Consider the following 13025-nt stretch of genomic DNA (forward strand, 5'->3'; position numbering starts at 1 on the left):
TGCAGCCAATCAGAAGCCGCGCTTTGGTTTCCGAACGTTTTCGAAGTCGATTGGACTTCTGGAACAGATTCTGTTTGACTTCCAAGGTACGACTGTAGTGCTCAAGGCGGCTAATAGCAGTAATGCAAATGCAATATGAAAATGGTGTTTCATATTTCTTCCCTAAACATTGTTGAAAGGGCACAAATGGTAACTAAGAACTGTCTTTGCTGGGTGACCATATTTCCACCCAGTTAGTTTTCAGGTATAATCACAAATGAGATCCACCCCCTGGTCTGCATCTAATCTTTTGGTAGAAGCACCCATTCCCACCTTCTGTGGGAATGTAGTGACAGGGGACTGGACTAAGCAAACGCTGAGGTCCGTCGCAGCTAGACATGTTCAAAACTATCCATTTCAGTTTCTCATTTTTCCAGACTTAAGTTCAGTTCTTCACATTTCCACATCAGGCCCCCAAACTATTCATTTTAAAGTCCTCACCAGTATTTTAGTGTGAATTTGTCCCTGAATAAGCACATTTTTGCATGCAGCTTTACCTAATACACACTTTTTTGCAAAGCAATGTCCTCTAAGTTAAAGCATTTCTGTGTGTTGCTTCCATAAATATATGCATTTTTGTGCACATGGCATTGCGAAATTCAGATAAATGCAAATTTCAAAGGCAGGCTGTGTTTCAGCTTGACTATATCTTTGGGAAGTACAAATTAGGTAGGCTCATCTTTAATTGTGATCTAAGCAGAATATCTCCCCCATCCATACCTGCAACTGATTCAATGCATTTGTAAGTTACACACTGCATTAAGTATGACTTCGTTTTGTAAGCCTCCTTCTAATCTATTCCACTGGGTAGCATCACATTCTAGTAGTACTGAAACACATACAGAGAGAGAGAGAACTCAGAGAACCTGCCTTTATCATGCATAGCTCAGTTAAAGCCAAAGGTTAAGTAAAAGAGGATGTTCTGCCTCCTCCATCCCATCGCTGCCTGCACACCTCCACCAGATTGCTTATGGCAGCAACAACCCATCCTTTGCTCCACACCACTGGCATATCCACTCAAAACCATGATTCCTTTGTTTCAAGCCTCTGCACTACCCTTGAAGGCAACTGATACCCTCTGATCTCGGAGCTGTCATACTGCACAGTAGTCAGGAGGAGAAAGAAACACCATTTACAGAAGCTTCCCCCGGCTTTTCCACTCCATCAGATAAAATGGTTCCACAGCCAGCCTTTCAAGATGACGAACAGATGACACATCCTTTCTTCACTCTGAAATATCTTTTTGCAAGGCCAAGGGTAGCAAAAGGTAAGAAGGGGGTGATACGCAGCCAGAGGTCACTTCAAAGAGTTAGGAAATGCCACGTTTTTGAATGACAGAGCAGACACTTTGCCCGTTTTCTGTGCGTGGGCACATGCAAAAATGCAGTAGGCGAGTGGGTTATGCATTTGGCCTGACATTATCCCGACTGGCTTTAATGGGAATCTTTGGCTCCACGCCTACAGAGGGTCTTTCCAGTTCAAATGCTTTAAATGCCCAGCCAAATTAAGCAATTTGGACCATGCCTCCATCATGGTGCCAGAAGTTGCCTAATCAAGTGAGGGGAGGTACTCTGCCTCAGTTAAGTGCCCACGTAGCCACCATTGCACCCATGGATTAAAGTAAGAGGAGAAAGAGGATTATAAAGGTATAGGTCAGCAAGCGGAAACATGAAGAACTGCTCTTAATGTATGCATTACCCCATCTCTCTTTGTAAAAACAAGCCCAGAGCAGAGTTCCTTCACCATTTAAAAAATGCAACACGTGTAATAAACCACTAAGAAAATTATATTATTCACAAACTTAAAACACCCAGTAAAATCTAATACAGTGGTACCTCGGGTTACGTACGCTTCCGGTTACATACGCTTCAGGTTACAGACTTCGCTAACTCAGAAATATTACCTCGGGTTAAGAACTTTGCTTCAGGATGAGAATAGAAATCGTGATCCGATGGCACAGCAGCAGCAGGAGGCCCCATTAGCTAAAGTGGTGCTTCAGGTTAAGAACAGTTTCAGGTTAAGAACGGACCTCCGGAACGAATTAAGTACTTAATCCGAGGTACCACTGTAATCAAATACGGCTCAACTGCTAATGCACAGCAAACACCTGGGCAAATGTGGCCTCTGGCTGGCACTGGAATCTAATCAGAGTCTGTACCAGCCATGGCTACACATTCAGATGCCTTCAGATGGCAAATGAGACAGAAATTAGGATACTGCTTAATTCTAGAGGGCACTTGATCCTTCATAACAGATTTATTGTGGCATAAACTGTGGTGAGCTAGAGCCCACTTCATCCGATGCATCCCAAGCTTATGCCAACATAAATATTAGTCTTTTAAGATCCCAAAGACTGTTTTTGCAGCAACACACTATCACAGCTACCCCTCTAGAAGTTGCTCCCTGGATATGCAGGCAAAAGCAACAGCAGAGCAAATTGCCTTGTGGTTAAGTGCACATGAAGACGTGCCCTTGGAAAATCCAAGGCAGAGAAAATATTTTAAATAGAGCGATGGAGAAAAGCCATTTTTAAAAGTTAAGAATAAAGTGCAGGTTCAAATCCTGCCTTTGCAGAAGCACAGCTGGGATTTGGATTAGGGGAACGTGCAAAAAAGTGATGCACATGAGACCAAACACCCAGCCTAATTCAAGTGATCCCCAAACTTCCCTATGAAGAAGACTGCTTAAGAGAGCGGTGGCAGGCTCTCTTGGTCACTGACTGGCAGGAGTTAGTGCCAACGACTCCACTTCTGTCTTCCCAGCAAAAGCAGGATCCAGCACCCACCAGCTTCCACACTGGACACAAAGGGGCTGCACGTTCCCTTTCGCAGTCTGGTGGGAGCTGGCCTAGAGTCCCTCGCTATCCCTTTAATTGTATCTGATATAGATGCAAGGCTTGGGCTGGGGGAAGGGGGGAGCATTAAAACAAAGAAGCTTTTTTTAAAAAAGAGGACCAAGAAAACTACTCCCGCGCTCCATTGCAGATGCCAAAATGATCGCACAAAGGCACATTTCATTACTGAAATTTCATCACGCCAACGTGATTAAACGCCAGGGGGAGCGGGGAGGACAAGGAGGCCTGTAAGCTTTAACTCCACAGATTAACCTTTTCCTGGCCAGGTTGCTGGGAGCACACAGCACATTCCTTGTGGCTTCAGTGCCCTGCTGCTGCTGACAGCTGCTTATCATACCCCTTTAAAGCAGTCATTTCTCAAAACTGCCTCTTAAACCGCTCCCTTGATTAAATCGCCATTCGCATCTCTGCATTCCATTTTCACATGGGAAGACATTATCGATGGGTTGCCTGAAGCAACACACAACACAGAATGAAGGCTGTTGGTATTTGAGGGCTGCGGCTGGAGTGGGGGGATACGGCCATATCAAATCTGCCTTGTCAGATGTAGCTCGGGATTTCATGGCACCCACGGCAACTGTTGGTCACTGGCAAGGCACATATGGCCTACACTGGTCACATGGATGAGGAGTAACAGGAAGCTGCTTTAGACCGAAATCAAGGCTACTGATCCATTTAGCTCAATACCATCCCCACTGGCTGGCATTGGCTCTGCAAGGTTTCAGGCAGGAGTATTTTCCATAGCGCTTCCTGCAGATACCTGGGACAGAGCCTGGGATGTTTTGCATGCAAAGTGTCATGGACTGACTAGATGCAGAAGAGTGGCAGGAACCAAGGAAAGAAGGTTCAGAGCTAGGGGATCGGTGGTGGGATGACGACGAGTGGTCAGAGGGAGAAGACGGGACAGTCTGGAAGGAGGAAGAAGCTGAAGGGGCAACAGGGTTTAGTGAGCAGGAAGAGGCTGGGGCAGAGAGCAGTCCTTATTCAGAGGAGGTAGAGGAGGGGGAATAGGAGACAGAGAGGAGGCTGGCTGCTGAAGAATCCAGGAAGTCTCCCCGTCCTGATGCGACCAGCTTCCCTCGCCACTGGTCTGCCAGAACACAGAGAGAAATGAAAAGAGCAGGGTAGAGATTGCATGCAGACACAATTCCAATTGCTTGGGGGAAACCCTGGAGAGGAGGGGACTTAGGCAAGACCTACATGGGGGCAAGACCTACTGAGGTGACTAGGCCTGCACTGTTTTGCTTTATTTGAATTGCTGACCTCCACTGGGCTCCAGCTCCTGACACAAAGCACGTGCTCTACTGCTGGGTTTTAAGGCAACATTTCAGTTTTGCAGCTGTCACATGATGCGGTGCAATCACACCATTTGAATGGCAATGCCCATCAATTTTGGGAGTGGGGTCTGGCTCCCTCAAATATTTTATGAGGGGGGGCTGAAGACCCCTCAGCCCCAAGGAGTTGTCTCCTATGAGATCAATTCAGATATGTCTTCCTCTTAGGACTGATGAATCCAATTGGTTTCCAAACATTCTGGAGATGTTGCCAGCTGCTCCCACTAGTGTTTTGGTTTGTAGCCAAGTTGATTATTGAAATCAAAAAGTATTTTGCCATGATCTCTTATGCTGCTAACAAGAAGGATTTCTACTTGGTTTATGGAGTAGTTCTTGGCAATGAAATTGCAAGGAAGAAGCAACCTGAATACAACTGATGGTAGATTTGTGCAGAATTTAACTAAAGTAAGTTTACACTTAGACTCTAGATCAGGAGTAGCCACCTTGGTGCTTTCCTAATATTGTTGGGCTCCAATTATTTCTGGCTAATAGTTATGCTGGCTGGGGCTGAGGCAAGTTGTATCCGCATCTGGAGGGGATATTGGCTACCACAGATCTAGATTATTAGAATTCAGCAGACAGAGTGTAACAGTGCTTCTTGACCTCAGTGACTTTCACCATTATAGATCAGAGGTAGGAAATCTGTGGCTCTTTAGATGCCCAGACAGCATGGCAATAACCAGGGATGGTGGGCGTAACATCTTGAGTCCTACAGATTCTTCACTCCTGATTCATGCAGCCTGGAAGTGCTCCTTGACTGTGTATGGCTGATTAATTCTCTGGTGGAGAAAGTGTCCAGTAATGTTTATCATCACCTTTTGTTGGCAAACCATCTAAGACAATCTTTTAGCCCAGAATTTTGCTCCTATCGTCTCTGTGATGGCAAGGCCTGGTTTAAACTGTTGCAACGTGCTGCCCTGGACTGTTTGGAAAGGTAATACAGAATGCACTTTCCACCTACTGGCAGCTTTGTCTAGGACAGATCATATTATTCCGATGCTGATCTGTCTGCCCACTTCTTTTTCGGCCCCAATTCAAGGTGCTGCTGTTGACCTTTAAAACCACTTTACATGCTTAGGGAGTGCCTGCTGCCTCATGTACTTCCATTTACATTGCGATCAGCAAATTAAGCTCTGCTTTGTAACTCGTCATGTATTTATTTATTTTGATTTATTACATTTATATACCACCTTTCCTTTGATGATCACAGAGTGGCTTACATTTGGTGGAGTCTGTAAGAGCATAGTATAGTTAGGGGTTCTTTCCCCCACCCCAAATTATTAAAATTTCACTTCTGGAATTCTTTGCCTAGGGAACTTCAGTTGTCCACCCACTTTGTAGCTTTGTCATCCGCTTAAGATGTTTTGTTTCTGACACTTTCACAGGTTACCACCAACTGCTTTTTAAAACTTGCAGTGCAGCAATTTAAAGGTGGTGCTGTTTTTAAAGGGTGGTTGTTGCTTTAAAATCTGCTTTCAGTACCTAAAATCTGGAATTAGTGCTATATGCAGATCTTTAGATCATCTAAGATACACAGCAAAAACAATGAAGAGGCACAATTAATTTGTCAGTCTTTAAGATGCCAAAAGACACTGTTATTTTTTCCAGAACAGACTAACACAGAAACCCATCCAGAAGCATCCAAATAGCTGCTCTTTTCTATTTTGTTTTTTTCAAAAGTGAATATTTCCATTTGTTACCCACAGAGTGCCTCAAACAGATCCCTGCCTCAATAGTGGTTGATTCACTAAAATTTAAGAACCTCACTTCCTTACAATAGGAGGACCAGATGTACTTACATTAAGGCTATGATGGGATCTGTGGGAAAGAGGTGCACTGATACATACCGTAAATCATAGTTTATGCCTAAAGATGTAAAACAGAGCCTCACTAGGTTGGGATTCATAGAGGCAACTGTGCTTTCTGCTGCAGAACTGCCACTGTAAGAGGATCCTGTTGATTGATAAGAAGCTGGGGCAGAAGAAGGGAACAATGGGAGATTTGATGAGAGTTGCTCTGTGATACTCCTGAGAAGCCCACAGAGCCAGCCCTGATCAGAAGGGAAATTGGGGGTTTCCAAGGCAACTTGTTCCCAGGCACAAAGGCATGTCTGTCTGCTGGCAGACAAGAGAAAGGTCTCCTCTACTACAGGCCCCTGGAAAAGGGTGTGGGTTGGGCAGGGGGGAGGGTGTCTCTCAATTGCCTTAGAGGGCACCTGGCAGCTGCACAATCACTTTAAAAAACACTTAAATATACAACATGGCAGTCAGAAACAAGTACATGAGAGTCTGTTCTTGTGGCCCTCAACTAGTTTGCTGATGTAGTATTTCAAAGCTCAAATCTAGCAATAGGCCAAGTAGCCTAGAAGCTCCAGAAAAACAGAAAGGAAAAAAGGATACTATGACTTCTTCACAGAATTAAGTTGTAAGAGGAACAAGTAAGCAACTAAACATTTATAGTGGGGTTTTAGTATTTATTTACACAAAAATAAAAACATCTGCAGTCAAAGTGAAGTCAGAGCACAGAAGGATAGCTGATCAGTCTGTGATAATTAGCTCATCCACACCCCAATCTTCATAGCTTCCATCTGGCAGATACCGGCGGATTATTATGGGAATCTTCCGGGCTCTGCAGGGAGGAAAGAAAAGTATATAGAAGAAGGCACTTTGGCCACATCATGGAGTTTCGCATCCAAGGGCACTTTGGTGGGGTAAGATCACACAAAATGTTTACAAAAACTTCTGACATTAAGTGATGAGTTCCCCCACAGCTCAGCAGGAAATGGTTTGATTTAGTAATACTGAATCCCAATCAATGGATCATCCCCGCCCCACCCCCCCGAGGTGAAGAAACAATTGAATAAAGATCCTGCTGGGATGACACAAATATCTGACACATGTTGACCTATCTATAACACATCTGTCTAGCAGAGTCTAAAGAGCTCACACACCTCATCAACCACTGAAACGGCCCCACCTTTCAATGGAATACAATGGCTGTAAAAAAGCATTTCTAAAAGTGAACATTTCAGGACTGAAAGGAAAGAAACTCAAATCCAGATTAATCTAAGTACGACTTTTTAGGTCAACAATGTAATTAGCCAGCTTGGAATTTGTCCAGGACATCAGGCTTATAATCTTGCAGCACATGAACAGTAAAAAAAACCCCACATGAAAATCTTTAAAAATCACAAGAATTCATTACATAGCCGTGTCCAGAATGGCGTAACTGGTGCCCCTCATCATGACTCCTTCCACACAGCTCAAACATGCAGTAAAACAAGCTTACAACAAAACAAGCTTACATACTTTTAATGTTTGGACTATTCAAACTTGTTTCCATGAAGTTATATAGACACAGATGTACAGATGCTAAATTATATGGAAAACAAGAGCCAAATCTCTAGACTCTTACGGAGAAAGCCGAGCTATAAATAAAATATATAAAAGTCTAGCACAGATGTGAGGAAAGGTTGATTGATTTGTCCTGCTTTTTCTCATCACTTCTGTAATGTGTGAAGCTGAAGTTATGAATCTCACTTGTATTATAGCAGAAGCACAAGTCGCCAGCACTTCTTTCACAACTCCTACGTAATTTATGAAGTGGCACTATGGCTTTCAAGCTAATGAAGGTTCTACTGCACTTTTAATAAGAAAATGAATTTTCCATTTAAACTCCATATCAATACCAGCCTTGTCTGTAATCTACGTGTGAATGAAATGACAGCAAATATTAAGAGATGGGATGAAGCCCTCTTCTTCACATTGCTTTATATCAACTTTCCTCTTTCAGGGCTGAGCATTCTACAACAAATCACGCACACATGGTTAAAATCTCCAACTTACTTGAGTTCTTTCATTGCAATCAGTAACGGGTCTGTCTCTCCTTCTAGCTCTACCATCACTGGGGCACACATGCTGGGAGGAGGGGAAACAATTCCAAAATCATTACAGCAATAGGGATATACTGTGTGGCAGTAGCAACTCTATTCTCAGTTCAGAGTGGGCAGTGAATTCCATCTTGCATCATATTTTTTATTTAACCTGTATTTTTATCCTTCTACTGTTAGCTTTTTGACCTAGTTTCATGATTTCTGCTTGCTGCTATTTTAACTGAGGTCACTTAATACCACTTGCTTTATTTGAGATGTTTTGATTGTGTTTTTTAAATTTTCTATTGTAGTTTTTAAATTGAAAGCCACCTTAGGGGCCCTTTTGTGGGCAAAAAGGCAGAATAGAAATATTTGAAATAAATAAAGCAAACAGAGAGTATAATTGTCAGACACACACATTATTCTGACAGGCGCCAGCAAACATGTCTCAGCTGGTTTATCAAAGCAACTGCGCTATGTGGGACTCCTATTAACTTCAGGGAGAAAAGCAGTCCAGGGATCTTTTGTATCTACAAACTACATTTATTTTTGCCCTTTCAATGTTGTGGAAAGATACTGTTAGGCTCAGCTCAGGAGTACTGTATTGCATTACACTGATTCCATGTGCTTCCCTGAAGCCCTAAACAGAAGATATTGCCAAACACTGGACATCACTTCACTTTCAGTGACCAGTTAATCCTGAGCAGAGAAGGGCTGTTTTTCACTTCCAGATTTTACAGAATGCCAAGCAGGGAAAATCTCCATCTTCTGCAAGACATCAGGTATCTCAAGTAACAACAAACACAGGTGGAGCAAGGTACTTTCAGTACCTCACCCTAAAGCTTCCCTTTCTCTTTGCCCAGTAGACTGGAGTAGATGTAGTAATTTTGGTGCCTAGATAGATATCCCACCTCCTGCCCTTCATACCTTCCCTTGTGTGAACAGTGAAGTTATTATGTGCTAATATAAGTAGCATCAATGTACTAGAAAAAATTGTTTTACCAGGAAACTTAAGAGACTTGGACCACACATCATTTATTCAGAGCATACAAAATGTCTAGACCAGGCATCCCCAAACTCAGCCCTCCAGATGTTTTGGGACTACAACTCCCATTATCCCTAGCTAACAGGACCAGTGGTCAAGGATGATGGGAACTGTAGTCCCAAAACATCTGGCAGGCCGAGTTTGGGGATGCCTGGTCTAGACAATACACCTTAAATTCAAGACAGTTTTTATTTTAACAATTATGGATGCAAATTAGCTTTCTAAAGCTAACATGAATAAGATTGCCTGGAAATACTGGTCTTTTTATGAAATAACCTGTATATTATTATAACCAAAACATGCACTAAGCCAATGCTGCATTCACATCTAATATTACACCTGGATGAGAAGTTGAAGAAACATTCTCAGCAAAATAACTATGCATGCTATACTGATCTAGCTCCTACAGGCCTATATTCTGTATTCATGGCATATTAAGTTATACAGCAACAGGTATTAACTCAGAGATACAGAATGGGAACCTCTTTAAGAAGAAGAAAACACTTCTCCTTGACTAAGCTTACTTATCAATGTAAAGAAGATTGTGCATCATATACATTCACTGAAAAATGAAATGTATTTACTAACTACAAGAATATAAAATATGAAGAGAAAAAATGAAATATTATGTACCATTTTGTTATATAATTAGTATGTAAGCTGATAAGTTTGTTTTTCCCTTTCATTTCCACTATTTTAAGTATAAACATTTTTTTTAATTGAGTTGATGCTTAAATTATTTTAAGTTTTAACCTTTTCAGGTTTTTTGTTGTTTATAATGGATTTATTGTTTGCTTGTTTGTGGACCCATAATAAAAAAGACCAACCCCCCCCGCCTTATCTTAGATACTTTAAAGCACATCTCCATAACAGCACTCTAGAAAAATGAGATACCTACATTTTATGACAATATAAGGGACTGGAATTATATGAAAACCTAGAACCAGAGTAAAAGGTGCAATTTCACATGCTCATATGAAAAGCTTTCAGTGGGTGGCAGATTATATGCAACCTATTCTTTGTCACCCCTTATGCACAGCTTACTTCTTTTGGTGATCCACTGCATGTGTAGTTGACACACATGTGGCCCCTCAAGACCAGAGTTTTGTGTGGGTGTATTCTGCAACATGTCACTGTCACAATAACCGTGTGTTACTGGCCCATCCACACATCATGTTCTGAAATGCTTCCCAAATGTTATTTTATTATTGCTTTCTGGAGGGGCACTGTTGCACAATGGGGCAAAAGAAGGGGGCAGAAAATTATAGAAAAAGCCTAAAACCTTCTGGGATTTGGCTAAAACACCTAACTTGCTTTATAGCACAGGGGTATTATCCTTGGTTGGAACGCCAAATCTCCTGAGGGGGAGGGGACTGAGATAAGAACTAGGTGTAGATCTAAACAGAAGTAACTTTAAACACATGAAATAAGTTCTACCAATTTTCATTGACGAATATCCATATTCCTGGACCAAAATCATACTTACGCTATCTGGAGAGCACGTGTACCAAGAACTCTGGCACGCTCATATTTGGTCATATAAGGAGTGGTGATTCGCTTCTGGTTTGCCTGCTGGCGTTCTCCAGAGGGGAGGATTTCTACATTTTCCTGACCCTCCTGTAATACAAACATAAGGAATTATAACCATATTCACAGAGTTATATGTGTATTAGTTGTTAGAGCCACTTGAGATCAAATTCAAATCTACAGAGAAGATTTCAATAAAATATGTTAAAATAAAGGTCTGAAAGAGGAAAACCATTAGAGAGAAGTATTTATTTGATTAACACAGAAGACTAAGTTTTACCATTTCAAAAAAAAAAAAAAGAAAGAAAGGCTATGAGATATGTTCACCTTAATAGATTAGAACTTGTTCCCTAATCTTTTTCTATTGTTCTCATCACATGAGTTTTGGAGGAGTTGTTGACGTTAGACATAGGAACCGTGCAGGTACAGGTTACAGACACAGATACAAGAACTGCAGGTAAATGTTGGGATGTTTACATAGGCTATAGGACATCATATACTGAAGTCACTTACCTCCTCAGCATTTTCCAGATCATCCAGTCCTTCATCTTCCTCCACATCATCAAAATCATCTCCATCAAAACTGGAGGAAGAAATGTATCAAAGGCTTATATAAAATTTCAGAGCTCAAATCTTACTACATCACTGTCTTCAAATACTCTCTTGCTTGTTTTCATAATAGCCACTAAATACTCAAATAACTTTTTGTGGAATTGGCTAGTTACTGTATCTTGCTTAAACTTTACTAACAGCAAGATTCCCTTTGCAAAATCATCAACAAAACATGTTCAGTTCATCTCCTTTGCCAAGGCTTCCAAGATTGGAGAACTGAAACCTGCCATCACAGCTCTCGTACATCGTCCAAGAATCTCGAAATCCCAGCATGAATCTTTTGCATATCGCAGAAGACTTGGGGAAAGGTTGGTGGCAACATGCAGTAGTGGCTAGTCAAAGTTTGTGGGCCACTAGTCCTGCTTCAAGGCCTAATGTGACTCACTGGATTCCTTCCAACTTTAAGACACTTTGGACCAGTTCAAAATACTATACATAATATGAGGTGAGAAACTTATGAGCATGGCTGCCATGACATGAGATACATAGCATGTACCTCCATGTAAACAATGCACCTTATTCTCACAATCCTTTCCATTGCATTGAGTGGAAGGTTTGGAAGCTAATAGTCAAATTAATTTATGAGAGTTTGAACTGAATGCTTGGCTTATGTTTCAGCTTGGCAACTAGTTTAAAGAGCGACCACAGACAAATCACAGCCTTTCAGTTTTTTTCACCTTAATACAGTATAAGAAAAAGGGAAAGAAAAGAACCCAACCACCACCTACCAAAATCTGGATTCAAGCACAAGACTGCTCTCCCCTCCATGGACATAGCCAAAGGGGGCAGGGGGGGCAGCTGCCCCCCCCCGATCAAGTAAAACAATAGAAAGACAGTGGTACCTCGGGTTAAGCACTTAATTCGTTCCGGAGGTCCATTCTTAACCTGAAACTGTTCTTAACCTGAAGCACCACTTTAGCTAATGGGGTCTCCTGCTGCTGCCATGCCGCCAGAGCACGATTTCTGTTCTCATCCTTAAGCAAAGTTCTTAACCCGAGGTACTATTTCTGGGTTAGCGGAATCTGTAACCTGAAGCGTATGTAACCCGAGGTACCACTGTACGTAACTAATTGACCAATCACATCACTTCTGCCCTCTCCCCTAACAAAAGTCCTCCCCCCAAAAAAATCCCACGCTCCCCTCCTGTAGTTCTACAAACTGGTATTCAAAGAGATTACTGGTGCCAACTGTGGCAGCAGGGCACAGCCATTGTGGCCAATAGTCACTGGCAATATTTGGTCGATCCTCTTCTAAAATCATCGAACTTTTGTGGCCAACACCACCACAAAACTGTTGGTCAGCCACGAAGCTCACTGGTTGAGTTTTGGCCAGTCCCTCTCTCTCCACCTAACCTACCTCACAGGGTTGTTGTGTGGATAGAATGTGGATAGGAATAACCAGGTATGCTGCCCTGAGTTCCCTGGAGGGAGGACGCAATAAGAATAATGTCAATAATGGCGTTTAATATTTGGGAATCCGGCGGCACAGCACAGAATAAGCGCCCTGCGTAAATACCACCGCTGCTGCTTACAGAAACCCCAGCGACCCACCCCTTTCCCCTCACGAGGGTCCCTTACTTATCCTCGTTGTCAGACATGCTGTGGTTTTTCCGGGTTCGGCGCGATCTCTCGCGATACCAGAGTCTCCGACGAGAAGCGAGGCGCCCAGCACGAGGGAGCCAAGAAACGCCTAACGGCACCCCGGCCGCCGCGTGCAAGCCTCGCAAACGTTCTACCGGCAACG

General features: G+C 42.5%; 1 protein-coding gene across 1 annotated transcript; it reads right to left on the bottom strand.

The window, feature by feature from the left end:
- Nucleotides 1–6686: 6686 nt before the first annotated feature.
- On the bottom strand, nt 6687–13025 carry POLR2F (RNA polymerase II, I and III subunit F). Its single transcript, XM_053407100.1, has 5 exons — nt 12860–13025; nt 11184–11253; nt 10630–10760; nt 8073–8144; nt 6687–6855 (listed from the first exon to the last, which is right to left on the bottom strand). Exons 1-5 carry the CDS (start codon nt 12877–12879, stop codon nt 6765–6767), a joined length of 384 nt encoding a protein of 127 aa, XP_053263075.1. The 5' UTR covers nt 12880–13025; the 3' UTR covers nt 6687–6764.

The sequence above is a fragment of the Podarcis raffonei genome, chromosome 10 (genome assembly GCF_027172205.1).
Source record: "Podarcis raffonei isolate rPodRaf1 chromosome 10, rPodRaf1.pri, whole genome shotgun sequence".
NCBI lineage: Eukaryota > Metazoa > Chordata > Lepidosauria > Squamata > Lacertidae > Podarcis > Podarcis raffonei.

Excerpts from the sequence above, each read along its gene's own strand:
- POLR2F (XM_053407100.1), bottom strand. The coding sequence starts at position 12,879 with ATGTCTGACAACGAGGATAA. Across the intron at positions 11,254-12,859 it reads ATGTCTGACAACGAGGATAA|TTTTGATGGAGATGATTTTG; the intron begins GTAAGGGACCCT and ends TTCTTCCTCCAG. Across the intron at positions 10,761-11,183 it reads ATCTGGAAAATGCTGAGGAG|GAGGGTCAGGAAAATGTAGA; the intron begins GTAAGTGACTTC and ends TTTGTATTACAG.